General features: G+C 39.8%; 2 protein-coding genes across 2 annotated transcripts; one reads left to right on the forward strand and one right to left on the reverse strand.

Annotated features, from left to right (window-relative positions):
* Positions 1–2,543: 2,543 nt before the first annotated feature.
* LOC107789736 (ankyrin repeat-containing protein BDA1) lies at positions 2,544–4,260 on the reverse strand. Its single transcript, XM_016611604.2, has 2 exons — positions 3,542–4,260; positions 2,544–3,451 (listed from the first exon to the last, which is right to left on the reverse strand). The coding sequence occupies exons 1-2, from the start codon at positions 4,121–4,123 to the stop codon at positions 2,615–2,617; spliced, it is 1,419 nt and encodes a 472-aa protein (XP_016467090.1). The 5' UTR covers positions 4,124–4,260; the 3' UTR covers positions 2,544–2,614.
* Positions 4,261–4,505: 245 nt separating this feature from the next.
* On the forward strand, positions 4,506–6,492 carry LOC107789735 (ankyrin repeat-containing protein BDA1-like). Its single transcript, XM_016611603.2, has 2 exons — positions 4,506–5,197; positions 5,644–6,492. The coding sequence occupies exons 1-2, from the start codon at positions 4,640–4,642 to the stop codon at positions 6,388–6,390; spliced, it is 1,305 nt and encodes a 434-aa protein (XP_016467089.1). The 5' UTR covers positions 4,506–4,639; the 3' UTR covers positions 6,391–6,492.
* The last annotated feature ends 12,550 nt before the right edge of the window (positions 6,493–19,042 follow it).

Consider the following 19,042-nt stretch of genomic DNA (forward strand, 5'->3'; position numbering starts at 1 on the left):
TGCTTCTCACTTTCCCCGGGAGAGTGAAATGGACACACTCTGCCACGTCAGCTTTAAGGGTGCAAATAATTCTACTTTAAAATAGTTTAGGGGTAATAACAACCCCGCAAAGATAGAGTGGGTAGTTGAAATTTCGGGTATAGATCAGAGGTACTTATGCATTTTCCCAATATATAATTCAAAAGATAAAAATTAGGTTGTACAAAAAGAATAAATACAAAGATGAAGAAAATTAAAGAAATTAAGAAAAAGAGAAGAACTGAAAAAAGAAATGGAAAAAGGAAAGTAGGGCCAAGAGGAAAAGGGTTATTGACTGGCCATCAATGAGTCTCGATCTGCACGTGCTAGTTGGAAAGGAGGGTCACCCTGGCCATTTTGTTACTTAGGGGTCCACTTAGGGGTGTTCATGGTTCGGTTTGGAACGGTTTTTCCCTAAAAAGAAACCAAACCAAGTAAGTCAGTTTTTCAAATATTAGAACCAAACTAAACCAATTAAGTCGGTTTTTTCTCGATTCAGTTTATGTCGGTTATTTGTCGGTTACCAAACATATATTTCGGCGATCACATTTTCAACGTAACACTATCAAATCAATTGCCCTCTGAGAAATCTATTATTTACCAAGATATATTGATGATAATTGAATCAAATAGTGATGAATAATTTAAGGACTCAATTAAAAATATATTATTTTTAACATGAAATAGATTCTTACACTTAACAAAAGAAAATTACCAATTAAACTAGAATGTAAAGGTAAAGAATTGTACTAAAAGTGCAAACGATTAATATTTACTATAAAAATTTTAAAACTTTGTATAAAAGTATACATATATATAGGTATAATAATAAATTTAAAATAGCTACTCCTATATTCGGTTTAATAATAAATTTAAAATAGTTACTCCTATATTCGGTTTAGTTCGAATTTTTTTAATTAAAATCAAAATCAAACCAAATTTGATCGGTTTTTAAATTTCAAAATCAAAACCAAATCAAACCAAAAAGTATTAGTTTTTTTTATCGGTTTGTTTTGGTTTTCGGTTTGGTTCAAATTTTCGAATTTTTATGAACACTCCTAGGTCCACTCATTAAATATATAGTCCTTTTCTGCAAGATAGTACTATATACATGTATATTGTATTCGAGCGTGCGGGTGGCGTACTAATCCCTCTCCTCTATATAAATCTGTCCCAGAGTATATGGGTATTCTCGAATATAAAGATAATCCTCACAAAATACCTAAGCTATTGACGAAAATGACCTTGAAAGTAATAGTTCGACACTTGAAAAATTTCTCATTCTTTTAGGACAAGGAGTACTATTTGAAACAAAAAATTGAAGGTTATGATTAGATAATAACTATTTCTACATTTAACTTCTTTTGTGATTTGTTGTTGATACAGTTGATGATAATTATATATGTGATCAATCAATTGAATTGTGTTTTTAATCGTATTATAGGATTGATGATACTTAAGTTGAAAGCAACCAAAAAATACCCTTAACATGGTATGAGCTCTGACAGTTTTTCTCAAACCACCTTCAAAAGCATTTAACTTTATTCACAAACACCCAATACTCTTTCCATTGACCTAAGTTCCACAAGACCAGTCACCATTCAAGGGCTAGTGCCTCCCTCAAGGTTTGAGCAGTACTAAGTTGGACCTCACACCATCACTACTCCATCTCCGTACTTGGATGGCCAAATCATTGACTCAGATACGAGTTATTGGGCTAAAACAAGTCAAAGTTAATTTTAACATACTGTGATACTATCTGTTTTGGGCTAATTCCGTATTTTTTTTCTTTCAAAAGGCCTCACAGCAAACATCTCATGAGTAGTTTCTTTTTCTTTTTTGCTTTTAGTGTGGGACTTTATACACGCACCAAACAACCTACAAAGCGACATTAACATGAAAGACTCAAAAGGTCTCACAACACTTGATATTGCAGAGACACTTCCAGGACAAGTTGATGAAAGAATTATCAAACTTTTGCCTAAAAATGGAGCTTTAGAAGCGACTGCACTTTCTACATTTGCATCATTTGCACACTAAATGCTCTCCTAGTGGTAGCCGTCCTCATTGCCATAGCTAATTTTCATATGCTGCCATCTTCAACAAGTAATGACAGCAGCTTCATCATCATTAATAATGGAACCGATCCTATCTTTAGCAATATCACTAGAGTGGCTACCCTTAAAGAACAAAGGAAGTGATCACTATAGAGATAATAGTCTATGCACTTGTTTCTGTGGCAAATACATTACTTAGCTAAGGTATGATAATAGTCTATCCACAGCACAAGTTATCCGAAAAACATAGTAAGTTATCCGAATTAAGTTCCTTTCAAGATATTTGAGAACATTTAATTGTTTAAGATAGCATGTGTTTAAACACTTAGATTTTTTGGATTAGCTGTCTAAGACGATCCACTATAGTGGTCGTCTTGTTATTCTGCAAAACAAAACTTCCAAAACATGTTTGTATATGCTGATGTTCGTGTTTTTCTTGCTCAAATGGTTATTGTGTAAGTTGGAAAACAAAGAAAAACAAATTCCTTCTTGACAAGAAAAGACATTACATTAATGCAGGACTTCCATCTCATACAACATCATTCGCTGAAAAAGGCAAGATTGTGCAAAATTCCAATATTATCATTACAATGGATCCCTTTACACTTATGACCAACTAATGATGAATACTTCTTAGCTACCAGACGATACTGCATTCGATCAGAAACAGTTTCCCGGCGTGTCAAACAATCGAGTAGCATCATTCCTGGCGCATCCACCCACATCTTTGGCATTATTATCAAGAAAAACAAGAAAAGCGAAGAAATAATAGCTAACGCGCCACCTGCACTCATTAAACCAGTTTTAGTATTCCCTGAAATTGAAAACATGGATAGGAAATAGCTAAACATTAGAAAAAGTAGCGCCAGATCTAGCAGCGCGCCACCCAAACTATCCTGAATGAATAACACCATCATTCCAACAGACAAAGCAAAGGCCAAGGAGTTGAAAATGAGGAACAAATTCAGATAATTAGTCGGCATTTGTACTTGTCCATTGCTTAAACCACCTTGTGATTTTCCATTATCATTGGAATAAAGTCCTCCTGGAGGACTCAATACAGCTTGATAAGAAGCTGTTGCAATTAGAACTGCAACCACTAGAAGCACATTGCGCGTATCTTCTGATAAACCCTTATGTAGAAAAGCGTGGAGCTTTACTACTTTCTGAGACATGTATTCTTTTGAACTGAAAAATTGCGCCTTGCTACAAACTGAGGGAAGTAATGAAGATCTGCAAACTCCTGCCTTTTGCAAAACTTTCTTAATTTCTCTGCTCGACTCCGTTGGTAGTCTTAAGGCAATATCGTATGCTGTCAAGCCTTCTACGTTAACTTCATTAAGTGTGTATACTCTTTTGATCAAACGTCTAACCACCTGTGTAAATATCCATTCTAGGATTACAAATTTGTTTGCTAATTTTCAAATGAAAAGTTAACAGTATAGAAATTTATCAAGAAAGCATGCCTGGGGTTGATTTGTAGAAGCTGCAATATGCAGAACTGTATTCCCGGCTTCGTCTTTCCAGTCCAATATATCCAAATTTTCAGTCCGCTGAAGCCATCCCAAGAGGACTTTGAATGCTCTTTCATTGCCATTTTTCACAGCAGTATGAACTGCAGTTTCATCGCGAATGGTCAAGTCCTCGATAGATGCAGGACAAGCTAGTAAAAATTCGGCCAAAAATTCTACGTCATCTGTTTCTGCAACATAATGCAAAGGTGTAATTCTTTCCTTTCCTTGCACTCGGATAAGGTCGGGGTCAAATTGAACCAGCCTTGACACAGTCTCCCTGTGTCCGTTGCGCAAAGCCAAGTCAAGGGGGCTAAATCCGTTGGTGTTGAGTCTCCCACAAAATGAAGGTTTTAAGCTCATTATTTCAATAGCAAAGTGTGTACAACCTTCTGAGGCTGCTATATGCAGAGGCGTATCGATAAATTGTACCTGTTCAAAGCTTTCCAGTAGAAATGGATCTGAACATAGAAGCTCATACAACACATCAATATTATTCATGCGATCAGCCTCCGCTAGCTTCTCAGCTGCATCCATTGGAACTTAAATTTGCTGTGATTAGCCCTTTAGAATAGACCCTTTTGATATTTTCATATATAGCAAAGTATAGAGGCAATGGCCCCTTGACAATTTCTTACATTTGTTATCTTATTCTATTTCTATTTTGGTAGCTGTGCATATAATTCATAAATATTGATGTTGATTTCATTATTTTCCAGGCATTTCTTTTGTTATACGCGGAATCGAACACGCAACCAACAACCAAATTGACTTTGAATAAACTAATACCACCAGTCCATTTTCATATAAAATACTTATTTGTTTGCTGGACAGAATGAATAAAACCAGCAAGCTTTTCACTATCATACGCGGGAACTTCCCCTTTTTTTATTGTTCAATAAATTCTCATTGGAAGAACAAGAGAGCATAAAGCAACACAAAGTCAATGCAGTTCATCTATTATTAGCACTCTATTTTTCTTCAAATTTTGTTTCTACAAGGCTAAAACAAACGTTACTACTTACAAGTAACTTCATCGGTTAATAACTCAACATGGATCAAATACTGACCGATGTTTGTGAAGCAGGAGATATTGATGACTTCTACTTGCTAAATCCGGATCTTGAAAGAATCGATGAGATCCCATTTGTGGATACTCCATTACACATTGCTGCATCAGCTGGACAAACTCAATTAGCCATTGAAATCCTGAGCTTAAAGCCTTCATTTGGTAGAAAGCTAAACTCTGAAGGTCTAAGCCCCTTGCACTCAGCTCTGAAAAAAGGACATGTTGAGACCGCGAAACGACTCATCAAGCATGATCCCGAACTCATTCGTGTTAGAGGAAGAGAAAGAATTACTCCTTTACATTATGTAGCAGAAACAGAAAATATGGATCTTTTAGGGGAATTTCTCTATGCTTGTCCTGCATCAAGCAAGGATGTGACAATTCGTGGCGAGACTGCTTTACATGTTGCTGTCAAAAACAGCAAGTTAAATTGTGTTCTAGTTTTACTAGGATGGCTCCAAAGGACAAACAACAGAGAGATTCTTAAGTTGAAAGATGAAAATGGTGATACTCATATTGCCGTGTCCACAAATCAGCTTCAGGTTTGTGCTCTTATTTTTCTAACTACTTTTTTGGAAGGGAAAATGTTCAAATTTGTCCTTACTATTTGAAATTGCTTAATTTTACGTTCTTGGTCCATTCATATCTTTATCGTTAGCAAATTATCTCATATTTGCCCTTGTTATTTACAGTATGAAATGAGTGGACTCCACATGTCCAAAATTTTTATGAGAAAATGTTCAAATTTATCCTTCAACTTCTGACTGTGAATTTAAATTACCCTGACGTTAGAACTCCATTAGGGACAAGGGCAAAAGACGAGGTTGTTTCCTAATGGGGGAGGCGATATTAAACCAAAAATTTAACGAAGGGAAATTTGCTCAATTTCGAATAATACAAGCGCAAAATTTATCCTTTTCCCTTTTTGGATTAGATCGTAGGTTTAGAAGCAATACTATTAATTCTAATTATTTTTGTCATTTTGCAGATAGTTAAGTTGTTAATCAAGAACATGAAAAATATAAACGAAAAGAATACACAAGGAATGACAGCTCTTGACATAGCAATAGGACTTCCAGACGAACAAAGCAGAGAAATGAAGAAAGTTTTACGTTCTGCTGGTGCTTCAACTACCTCTTCACTGAAAAAAGACGTTCTTTTATCAGATTTTCTTGGATCAAAAGAGACAATCACCGAAAAATTCGTAAAATACGACGTTAATCTAAGAAAAGGTTTATCAAATGACGTACGAAATGCTCTGCTAGTTGTAGCTATACTCATTGCAACAGCTACCTATCAAGCCTTGCTCAGCCCACCTGGCGGCGTAACACAAAGCGACGGCAGCACAACAACCACCGCGAGCAGCGGTGATCGTCCTGGGACGGTGGTTTTGCCGAAGAAATACTTCAACCCCATAATGTATACGAATACGATATGTTTTGTAATTTCAGTTGGGTTGATTATTTTCTTGGTACAAACTAGTAGGTATAGTTTGCCGTTACAATTGTCTTTGGTTTTCATGATGTTGAGTTACATGATTTCATTGTTAGCTATATTTCCGCCGGGGAAAGTTGCTGCATATGCTGTGATTTCTTCTTCTATTGTGATTATATATGCAAGGTTTCTAGGATCAATGGAGTATGTTCCTGGTTTAAGATGGTTACTTGGCTATGATCGTCTTAAATTGCAGAGGAAAGTTGTACTTAGCAAGTATGCAAAGGATGGGTTTAATTAGCTTCACTAGATCAAACTCTATTTGTTGTTATATTATGTTCAAATTTATGTAATTTACAACCATATAAGCTTTGAATAAAATGATGATTCGGTTCTCACACAAGTTTTAATTTTTTTTTTCTTTCCTAAATGTTGTACATGATCAAACGTCACCACATAAAATAAAACGGAGGGAGTAAGAAGCAAATGGTGCCCTGCTGTTGTGGACTTGTGGCATATATGCTAGTGCGTATAGTTCTCTAGATTCAAGGCTATCGATCTACCAAAGATGAAGTATTAACTTCAATTGCTAGATATTTTATTTGGCACATCTCTAAAAAGATAAATTTTTAAATCCTTGGTCTCACAAAGCTCGAACTGTACAACTGACAGTATCGGATACTTGAACTCTGTAAATATATAATTCAAGCCAACGGTAATAAAACAATAAAAGTAGAAGAACAATATTGTAGAGAAAGATAGAGTAATTCTTATTGAATTTTGGGATGATTTACAATGGGGTAAGACCCCTCTATTTATAGGGGAAAAATGACTTAGCCACAAAGTAAAACTCTCTAAAAGATAGACATTCACTCTAATTACAATTCTATTCATAACACTTCCCCTTGAATGTCTACCCAATAAGAAATGTGCCTCGTTAAAACCTTAACTAAAATAAAATCCAATAAGAAAAAAATCCTAGAAAAGGAAAAAGAGTATACATATCTAACAATACGCCTTTTGGTTGCCTCGTTAAAAACCTTGCAAGGAAAACCAGTGGGACAAAACCTTGTAAAGGAAAAAGAGTGCAATGCATATTAAACTCCCCCTGATGAGAGCATCATTTCACATGCTTGAGCCTTCACATCCCAATCTTGTGTACTAGCTTCTTGAAGGTTGACGTCGGTAGAGATTTTGTGAACAAATCAGCCATATTATCACTTGAACGAATTTGTTGCACATTAATATCACCATTCTTTTGAAGATCATGTGTGAAAAATAACTTTGGTGAAATGTGCTTTGTCCTATCTCCTTTTATGGATCCTCCCTTCAATTGGGCTATATATGCTGCATTGTCTTCATACAAAATCGTGGGTAGTTTGTCACATTTTAGACCACATTTGTCTCGAATAAGATGTATTATAGACCTCAACTACACACACTCTCGACTTGCTTCATGAATAACAATTATCTCAAAATGATTATATGAGGTACCCACAATTGATTGCTTAGTCGATCGCCAAGATATGACAGTGTCTCCATAGATAAACACATAACCCGTTTGAGATTGAGCCTTGTGTGGGTCAGATAAATACCCAGCATCAACATAAGCAACAAGATCGGGACTGCAATTATTGCCATAAAATATGCCCATATCGGTAGTCCATTTTAGATACCGCAATATGTGTTTGATTCCTAATATTAGGCTACATAGACGATATTTATACCCTAATTATACCATGCTTTATTGTTGTTTTATAGGCTAATTGATAACAAAATGCTCAAATTGGTGTTCTTTTGCTTCGCAGGGACTGATCCAAGTTAGGAAGAACTATGGAGTGTTTTGGAGTCAATACTGTGAAGAAACCATCCAAGCAAGAAGCACCTGAGCGGAAAGAAGCAAAAAGGGGACTGGATTTGAATCCACCGCGACCGCGGTGGACCGCAGTGGGACCTCGGCAGGCCACAAACACAGGTAGAATGTTTGTCTCTCACCGCGGTGAACTGTGCAGTGCCCAGAACTTGTGGAACCAAAGTGTAACTCAGGAAAAACTTATTCCAAACCCTTATAAACTCAAGAAGCTTGCCGAAGAAAGTATCAAGCTTATTTTTAGACTATTTTGGAGGCAAGAACAAGTGTGAGAAGATCAACCAAACATTAGAATTTTTCTATCTCCTTTTATTTCTTACAATTACACATTATGAACAATTTTGTAGTTTTATCTTGATTTGTTATGAGTAGCTAAACATTTGATCTAGGGTTGATGGAACCAATTGTTGGATGAAGTTTTGATTCAACTTTGTTATAATCGAGCTGGATTTATTATATGATTGTTCAACTACGTTTTGTATGGTGATTAATTAAATGAGCCCTTGATTAATCATGTCTAATTGCCTTATGTTGCTTGAGAAAGAATATTAGGTTAGACTGTTGTTGAACAACACCACTTTTGGGTAATTGAAGAGATTCATTACTTGAACTTAAAAGTGGGGTTAGAGATAACGAAACTTTGGTGGGATAATTCAGAGCTGCACAAATTTTCAGCTAGAGTAGTTCGAGAGAATGCTCTAGTAAATTATCGTAGTTGATCGAGAGATAATTACGATAACTCATAGCTCATAATCCTCATAGAGTATTACGACAGGATTATAGCAAAAGAGTTAAGACCTAAACTAGCAATTGGGGAAATCAATGCCCTAGACCTTTTTACCATTGAATTATCTTTGATTTAGGATATTATTATTTTTAATATCAGTTGAAGTAGTTAAACAAAAATCCAACCTTTATTGATAAAAATCTTGCATCTGGAAATAGTTTGAGTTGATAATAGCATTGCGAAGAGTTGTAATAGATAGGTTAGTTCCCTGAGGATTCGACTCCGGACTTAAAATCGGATTATATTTGCAACGGCCGCTTTGTCTTTTAGAAGGCATAGTTGGGCATGATCAAATTTTGGCGTCGTTGTCGGAGAACTAACGGTATTATTTATTACAACTTAGAAGTAGTGCTAGAATTATTAGTCTAGATCAATTTTCAAAGGTGTTAAACAATATTTTTTCATTGCAATTCTCACGTTTGAACTCTTGTGGGATTCAGGTGTATGCCTAGAAATTCTTCGAGGACCGGAGAACTGCTTGAAGGACTCTCAGACCCCGAGAAAACATTCAGGGCATTGAACCGTGCCAACAAGAAGACCCAACAATCACAATAACACACCAACTTGAAATTGACATGGGTGACGTAGACAACGTCAACGGAAACATTAGTGATGAGCTAACTGACCCAAACGTCAGAGTGGTGGCACCTCTTGTACCAGAAGCTGCACTTTATGATTAGGCACAACCGACAACTGACAACCTGGCCACTGCCATAGCTGTGCCCCCAATACAAGCGGAGACATTCCAGATCACCAACAACATGCTGCATCTTCTACAGAATAAGGGATTGTTCTCCGGGTCACATATTGAAGACCCTCAACAACACTTGAAACTTTTTCTATCGATTTGTATGACCCAAAGACAGCCAAATATGACCACAGAAGCTATCAAGCTGTTACTGTTCCCGTTCTCTGTGACTGGGGAAGCTTAGACTTGGCTGAATTCGCTCCCAATAAATTCCATTATCATCTGGGAGGAATTAGTCAAGCAGTTCCTGAATAAGTTTTACCGGCCCAATAAGACTACAAGATAGATTGATGAGATACTGCAGTACAAGTAGCAGCCTACTAAGACCTTGGGAAAGATTCAAAGGGATGCTAGTGAAGTGTCCCCACCATGGTATTCCAGACCAGATGCTCGACTAGAGATTCTACATGGGGTTAGCTGACAATCTAAAGGCCAATGTAGATGCTTCAGCTGGGGGTGCATTTTTGAGTAAGACATTCACCAAGTGCAAAATCCTTCTTGACAAGATGTCTCAGAATTCGAGGTGGATGACGAGAGGTACAACACTGGCACCAATAGTGCATTCAGTTCCTCTTGACCCAAATAATTTGCATGCAGAGAGCATAGCCACACTCATGACTCAGATGAGTATATTGACAAAGAAGATTGATGAGATGGGTACAAAGCAAGTACATATTGTCGACATGACAAATGGAGGACTGTGTACCCCCTGCGTTAATCAGTCTTATGTGTGTTCATGGAGTGAAGAAGGTGGCAACCAAGGGTTAAGAGAAGATATGAATTATGTCAACAACTTTGGGGGTCAGAGACAAGGAGGACAACAGTGGAGACCGACACCAAATCAGCAATACAGACCAACACATGCCACAACCTGGAGGTATGCAACCCCAAGGGTAAATGGTGACATATCAGAGACAACAAGGCTATCCACAGCAGAACCAGCAACAGTTGACATATCAACCACCTCCTTAGCAACAAGATAACAACATGGTAGAGATCAGGGGTATGCTTCAACAACTTATTGGAACAAATGGTAAGATGCAGGAAAAGTTGGCAGTGCATGACTCAGCAATAAAGAACATTGAAAATCAGTTGGGGCAGCTGTCTATGGCCTTAAACAACTACCCTCAGGGAACATTGCCAGCAGACACGAACATTAACCCCAAGGAGCAAAACCCGAATCAGCTGATGGCAGTAAGTCTCCGGAATGGGAGAGATTTTGATAGGGAGCAGGAAGTTGCACAAGCCAGCAAAGAGACTACGCCAGCCACTCCAGTTCCATTGGAGGTAGATGAATCAACAGAACTTACTGAAGTGGTGGTTGAACAGGTTCATGATGATAATGGTAAAACTAAAGAGAGTGAACAAGCTACAGAACAGGTGGTACCTCTTGTGCCACAGAACCCCAATGGAGAGGAGCCATCAAACAGTGCACAAAGGGTGATACATGCACCATTCCCTTAAAGACTGGTAAAACAAAAGAAGGAAGATCAATACAGGAAATTCATGGAGATGCTGCGTCAAATTCAATTGAATATTCCTCTTATGGATGCTTTGAGAGAGATTCCAGGCTACGCAAAGATGATGAAGGACCTAATGTCATGAAAGTTTGATTTCCAGGACCTATCCACAGTAACTCTGACACAGACATGCAGTGCAATAGTGACAAGACCCATGGCTCAAAAGATGTCTAACCTATGTAGCTTTACTATTCCATGCACTATTGGGAGTTATGCCTTTACAAAGGCATTATGTGACTTAGGAGCCAACATAAACTTGATGCCACTGGCCATATATACCAAACTAGGCATTGGCAGAGCTAGACCGACTTCGATGCTTTTGCAACTGGCTGACCGCACGGTTAAAAGGCCGACAGGGATTCTTGATGATGTGTTGGTACAAGTGGGGAAGTTTGTGTTCCCTGCAGACTTTGTTATTCTGGATTGCCAGGTAGATGAAGAGATACCGATCATTTTAGGGAGGCCATTCTTAGCCACTGGGAGAGCACTGATCGATTGTGAAATTGGGGAATTAAAAATGCGGTTGAACGATGAAAAAGTCATATTCAACGTTCAACAATCCATGAGTAGACCCAGTGAATATGCTAATTGCTCCCTAGTGGAGGCAGCATATGTGATCCTGCACGAAGATGATGTGACCCTGATTGCTAAAGATCCATTGAAGGCTTGCCTGAAAAATTTATAGGAGATGGATGGTGAAGGGTTGGCTGAGTGGGTCATGGAACTCGAAGGCCAAGGATTCTGTAAGAGGGAACCTCAGTTCGAGTCCCTTGAGTTAGAAAAAAAGGGCTACACCACCAGCAAAATTATCAGTAGAGGAACTATCCAAACTGGAGCTCAAACGCTCCCAGCTCACCTCAGGTACGTTTTCTTAGGGCCTGATTCTACATTGCTTGTTATTATATCATCCGATTTGCTAGATGTGTAGGTAGAGCAACTCCTACAAGAATGTAAGACTACCATTATTGGACTATATCAACCCAGATTTTGTATGCACAAGATTCTCTTGGAAGAAAGGTACAAACCTTCCAGAGAACATCAACGAAGGCTAAACACAAATATGAAAGAGGTGGTGAAGAAAGAAGTGATCAAATGGTTAGATCCGGGTATCATCTTCCCCATCTCTGACAGTAATTGGGTCAGCCCTGTTCAGTGTGTGCCGAAAAAGGCAGGAATGACAGTCGTACAAAATGAGAATAATGAGTTGATCTCGACTCGTACAGTCACGGGATGGCGGATTTGCATGGATTACCAAAAATTGAACACAGCCACCCAGAAGGACCATTTCCCCCTGCCATTCATTGACCAAACATTAGATAGGCTGGCCGGGCGATCTCACTTTTGTTTCTTGAATGGATATTCAGGGTACAATCAGATCTCAATAGCCCCCGAAGACAGAGAGAAAACATCATTCACCTGTCTGTATGGCATTTTTGCCTTTCGGAGAATGCCTTTTGGGCTTTGCAATGCACCGACGACATTTCAATGGTGTATGTTAGCCATTTTTACGGACATGGTGGAGGACATTATGGAGGTATTTATGGATGATTTCTCTATGGTGAGGGATTCATTCGAGGACTGTTTTCACAACTTAAGAAGAGTGCTCAGGAGATGTGTGGAGACAAATTTAGTGTTGAACTGGAAAAAGTGCCATTTTATGGTACAGGAAGGGATAGTCTTGGGGCATCGAGTGTCCAGTAAGGGAATCGAGATTGACCATGCTAAGGTTGACGCGATTGAGAAGTTGACACCGCCTACTTCAGTTAAGGCAGTGAGAAATTTCCTTGGGCACGCCGGGTTCTACAGACGATTCATAAAAGATTTCTCTAAGATTGCTAACCCTTTATGAAAACTCCTTGAAAAGGATCACCCCTTTGTGTTTTTCTAATGATTGCAGGTTGACATTTGAAGAGATGAAGAAGAGATTGGCGACTGCACCAATCATTGTTGACCCAACTGGGAGCAACCGTTCGAGCTCATGTGCGACGCGAGTGACAATGCTATAAGAGTGGTCTTGGGGCAGCGAAAGGATAAACTGATGCACCCGATTTACTATGCAAGCAGAACGCTAAACGGTGCATAACTCAATTACACCGTGACGGAAAAGGAGATGTTGGCTGTCGTTTTTGCATTCGACAAATTCAGGTCATACTTGATTGGCTCGAAAGTTATTATTTGCACTAACCATGCAGCAATTAGGTACCTGATAGAAAAGAAGGAGTCAAAGCAACGCTTGATTCGCTGGGTTCTTTTGTTACAAGAACTTGTTCTGGAGATCCGTGACAGAAAAGGGACAGAGAACCAAGTAGTTGACCACCTCTCAAGGTTGGAAGGAGGTGAAAAGAAGGTAGAGGTTGAGGATATAACAGAGACATTCCCCGATGAACAGTTACTAGCAATGACAATGGAGGAGGCATCGTGGTATGCTAAACAACAACAACAACAACACCGTGGTATGCTGATATTGCTAATTATTTAGCAAGTGGTTTTGTACCTTATGAACTCTCCTCAATTCAAAAGAAAAAGTTATTTCGTGATTGTCGGTCTTATTATTAGGATGAACCTATACTGTTTAAAATATGTGTAGATAACATGATCCGGCGGTGTATCCCCGAGAAAGATCAACATTTTGTTTTGCAGGCTTGCCATGCTTCACCATATTGTGGACACTTTGGAGGAATTCGGACAGCAGCTAAGGTGTTGGAGTCGGGCTTGTATTGGCCAACTCTATTCAAGGATGCCCATGCTTGGGTCAAAAGTTGCGATGAATGCCAAAGGACATGCAACATATCTCGTCGACACGAGATGCCAATAACCATAATTCAAGAGGTGGAGGTTTTTGACATGTGGGGGATCGAATTCATGGGGCCATTTGTCAGCTCGTATGGTAACAAGTACATATTGGTAGTAGTTGACTACGTCTCCAAGTGGGTCGAAGTAGTGGATCTCCCAACCAATGATGCTAAAGGGGTAACAGGCTTTCTAAAGAAGAACATTTTCACACGTTTTGGCACCCCGAAAGCTATACTTAGTGATGGCGGAATCCATTTCTGCAATAGAGCGTTCGCACAACTATTGGAAAAGTATGGAGTTCGCCATAAAGTGACCACTCCGTACCACCCACAATCGAGCGGGTAAGTTGAAGTGTCCAACAGAGAGATTAAAAGTGTCCTTACAACAATAGTGAATGCAACAAGGACCGATTGGGCAAAGAAGCTGGATGATGCATTGTGGGCATACCGCACAGCCTTCAAAACTCCAATTGGTATGTCACCGTACAAGTTGGTGTTTGGAAAGGAATGCCACCTTCCGGTAGAGATCGAGCATAAAGCACTTTAGGCATTACGGCAGTTGAACTTGGACATGGAGACAACAGGCACTAACAGAGTCACTAGGTTACATGAGCTAGAAAAATTCAAGTTCCAGGCATTCGAGAGTGCTAGATTATATAAAGAACGGATGAAACTAATGCATGACAAGCACATAGTGGACCAAAAATTCAAATCCAGAGAGCTAGTGTTGTTATACAACTCAAGATTGAGATTGTTTCCGGGTAAGTTGAAGTCCCGATGGTCAGGACCCTTCAGAGTGGTGCAAATATTCTCAAGTGGAGCTGTTGAGATTGAATCAGAAGATGGGACGAATAAGTTCACAGTGAATGGGCAAAGGCTGAAACATTACCTTAGAATGGAATATGAGAAAGGGGATAAAGAGATAATAACGTTGGAAGAGCCCTAGTACGCGAATGAGAAGTGATGATCCTAGCCTGCGTCGTGCCACGACGTTAAATCAGGCGCTGCATGGGAGGCAACCCATGAATGTTGTTGTTTTTGTTTTCTTCTGTAACTTCCTATGAATAAAAAAAATATCGCACCGCGACCGCGGTCAAGGACGAGTATTCTGCCTCCCAGTCGCTCTATCCACCGCGACCGCGGTAGGACCGCGGTGAAAGGCATATATTCTGCCTCGACTTGTTTAACATACCGCTGCCATGGTGGGACCGCGGTCAACCGCGGTGAGTTCGAACCAGGTAAGTTTTTTTTATTCTTCTTTTATTCTTCTTTTATTTTATAATTTTTTTTAACCCCTACTAATATCTAACCCACCCGCTCAACCCCCTCACTCTCCCAAATTCTCTCTCTCTAACCCTAACCCAACAATCCTTTCCTTTCTTCTTCTACCACATTCCCACCCATCTTCCCCAACTCCCATCCTTCTAACTCTCCACTCACCCCAGGGATGGCATTCTTCTTCCCCTCTTCTATTGTATTTTTGTGTAAGTTTTATCTTAGTTCAATATTTCTTTGTGTAGTATCTCTAGTTGAATTTGTTTTCCTTTTAATTTTCTTCTTTTCTTGCTTTTTAATGGGTTATATGCACAATGTTGTAGAGTAGTGTATGCTTGTGTGTGTAAGACTAGTGTTGTGATGTGTAAATTGTGATTTGGGGGAAGCATTAATTTATTCATATGGGCTATATGTGTTAGGAAAGTGTCTTGCCCACAAGGTATTTGTGAAATTTCCCCAATTGAGTTATAAGGGCTAATGTAACCATGATTGTGGTGAAGTCTGAGTAACCACCCATAGTTCACACAACTCACACCCTCACTGATAGTCGATTCTATGTTTGACAGGTAAAATGCATCCATCTAGGAAGAGACGCAACACAGGGTCCTCCGCTAGTGGACCAGACAGTTCCTCGAGAGCTAGGGGTCAAGCTAGTGCGACACAGTTTGACCGCACTAGGTTTGTCTCCAAACCGGCGGAGGACAGGTACAATGCAAAGGCGTCGAAGAAATTGTTACATGAGGTGCATATTGACCGGGAAACTATGCAAGTGGAATGCCCGATTATCTTTGTTGAGTTGAGGAGGTGTTAGCTGGACATCTTCTTTCAGGAACCGGAGGAGGCCAATGTCCATATGGTGAGGGAATTTTATGCTAACTGCCCGGAACATGAGAATGGGTTTGTCACTGTACGCAATACCCGGGTAAATGCATCCATCGAGGCCATCCGCTGGGTGTACCGGCTACCAGTATTCACAGGGGAGATAGATTCTTACATTGTTAATCATCGTCCAAGGGTCAATTGGGCACCAATGCTTGATGTCATATGTGTGCCTGATAGGGAGTTTATATGGATAAAGCGTCTGATCACGTTGAACTCACAGTCTCTTAATTGGGAGGCTAAGTGTTGGCTCACCATTATCAACAACCGCTTGCTACCCTCCAACAACACGACTGATGTCAATGGTCCACGGGCATCGACTATCTACAGTCTTATGACCCACCAGGATTTTGATGTAGCCCAGCTCCTCCACGATGAGATGTCCATTCGCTCACCAGAGATACTTAAAGGTTTTTACTTCCCTTCTCTGGTCACCAAGCTATGCCGTCTTGCTAGAGTCCCTGAAAACCTTAGATTTGATGGGAAATTACCATTGAAAGCTCCATTCCGCGCAAGCAAAATCAGAATTGGAAGAGAGCCGGTGGTGATAGTTGAGGATGATGATGAATCTAATGATAATGCTGAGGAAGCTGCTATCCCACCACCTACGAGAGTTGATGAGGCGGGCACATCACAGCCCCGCCGAAGTACCCGCCTGATAGCCCTGGAGCAGGAAATGACTGGTCTCCGCACTTCTGTCACTGACCAAGGCACCAGAGTTGACACTCTGGCCACTCAACAAGTCAAGTCGAAGAAAACGATTATGGGATGACTTCGAGCGCTAGGACGAGCATGTCATCTCGATCCTAGCACCGTCTCTGATCAGGATTGAGCTTCAGGGAAGTCCTCTTACCCTACTCTGCTTTCTATTTGTTGACATGGGGACATGCCAAATTTTTAAGTGTGGGGTGAGGGATGGCTGTTGTTGTAAAAAGATTGTATAACTGTGTATGATGTTGCTTTCTTTCTTTTTGATTGTTTGGTATCGTAGGGTCATGTAGTTAACTTCGACTGGGCCCGAAGACGGACACCTTTCGACAGGTCTCTTGAGGGACATTAGTCGAACAAACAAAAAAAGAGAGCATATAAGGACTCTTCCGGATGATGGATATTTGAGACGGTTTCTTGAGGGAAGTTAGTCTAGAGAAAAGACCAAAAAGTTTTTTTATTTTAGGTAGTATAGTAACTTTGTCATTACACAATTATATTACTATCATACTTTTTTGATAACTGATAAATCAGTTGCTCTGAACTTGAAACTTGTGGATAATGGACTAGCTACCCTGCCTTTCTCCACTTAAATACCAAAGTTAGTTCACATGAGAATTAAAACTCCTGACATGCGCCTACCACACATCACGTGTTGTCCTACCTTTGCCTTGGGACACAAGTAGATGACTCTCATCTGGTTTTAAACTATCTAAGGTCTTAACAAAATATATTAAATTCATTAATTTCAAGTAAAGAGTACTTACATTTGGTGACATATAAGCAATTTTCAGATGTCACAGAATGGAATAATTCTGGATGGTAAGATCAGGAGCTAAGAGAAAGCTTGTCTAGGTTTTGGATTCCTTGACTTGACGCTTTCTTCATTTCAAGAGCTCGTTTACATGGCGGTGCAATTGGAGGTTGTACAGGATCTAAACACTGATAGGTTCCATCTGCAGTTTTAGGAAGTGGATATGAACGGTCTGAATGATAGGTTCCATCTAAACACTGATAGGTTCCATCTAAACACTGATAGTTTTAGCCAGAAATGGAATATACACCTTATTAGGACCTTCCAGCCATGCACTACTGCAATCTGTCATGTAACAAATGCTTGAAAGATGATGTAAAATACAAATAGTCGGAATTAAATATAATCTGAATTTAAAAAATGGAAGCCACATTACTTCCAACACAAAAAAACAGCAACTAAAAACAATATTCCAACACAAAGAAAATGATATAGAGGCAGACTTAAGATCCATGTCACTCGCCCCAAAAAATATAAGGTGACAAAATTTAAAGTTAGCGTAAAGTAAAAGGCCATATAGAGAAGAAGCATCTGCACATGAAATTACCTAGGTCCTCTGTGCCAGATGGACTTCCAATCTTTTCAAGAAGGCGATGAAGATCTTTCTCATTAAATCCTTCAGGTGTGGAGTAATTCTCGCAAACTGCAAATGCCTCTGTACAAGGTAAAGCTAGTATTAGATTTATGTGCATAGCAATTCTAGTGTTGCTTTAAGATATCTTCTACACCCAGAAATATACTAGTACAAGGGTGTGTTTGGTACGAAGGAAAATATTTTCTTGGATAATAGTAGTTTTCTTACTTAATTTTTGGTGTTTGGTTAGTTAGCAGAAAATATGTTATGAAAAATATAAAATCTAAACAAACACTATGGTCGACGAAGAGCGAGGGAGGAGCGAGGCGGTGGAGTTACGGGTCGGGGGTCCAAGTCGGGGTTGAGGTTCGGGGTAGGAGATGGGATCAGTGTCGTGGTTTGGGACGGGGTCAGGGTTCGGGGTCATGGTCGAGAGTTCGCGGTCGGATTGGTGGTACGGTCGGGAGCCATATCGAGGTCGAGATTAGAGTCAGGTTCGAGATCAAGGTCAATATCAGTTTACGAGGTCGAGATTGGGTCCGGGGTTGAGGTTCGAAATTGGGGGTTAGGTAGTGGTCGGGGCAGAGGGTCTAGGGTACGACCCCGGCCCCCACCCCAAACTCCAATCCCATCTCAACCCTGAACCCCGACCCCGGATCTCATGCCCAACCCCGAACAGTGACCTCGACATTGGACGTGTACCCCCGCTCGACTCCTCCTCCCGCCCTCACCCGTTTTGATTCGGAGTAGCTGGGGCAAGGTGGTTGTGCAGGGTGGTAAGTTAGGGGTTTGGGAGCCGGGTTGGCAAATGTGTGGATTGGGGAAGAGGATGGGGTGAGGAAGGTTGAAAAATAATTTTGGAAAATGATTTCCCTCCTCTAGGGAAGTCATTTCTTCCAATTGAGTTCATAAGGAAAATATTATCCAAAATATTTAAGCCAACTAAACATGAAAAATTGAAAAGCATTTTCCTTCATGCAAAACAC

This window comes from Nicotiana tabacum, chromosome 1 (genome assembly GCF_000715075.1).
Source record: "Nicotiana tabacum cultivar K326 chromosome 1, ASM71507v2, whole genome shotgun sequence".
In the NCBI taxonomy this organism is placed as follows: domain Eukaryota; kingdom Viridiplantae; phylum Streptophyta; class Magnoliopsida; order Solanales; family Solanaceae; genus Nicotiana; species Nicotiana tabacum.

Coding starts and splice junctions, on each gene's coding strand:
- LOC107789735 (XM_016611603.2), top strand. CDS start 4,640: ATGGATCAAATACTGACCGATGTTTGTGAAGCAGGAGATATTGATGAC. Junction 5,198..5,643: donor TGTCCACAAATCAGCTTCAG/GTTTGTGCTCTT, acceptor GTCATTTTGCAG/ATAGTTAAGTTGTTAATCAA.
- LOC107789736 (XM_016611604.2), bottom strand. CDS start 4,123: ATGGATGCAGCTGAGAAGCTAGCGGAGGCTGATCGCATGAATAATATT. Junction 3,452..3,541: donor CTTCTACAAATCAACCCCAG/GCATGCTTTCTT, acceptor ATATTTACACAG/GTGGTTAGACGTTTGATCAA.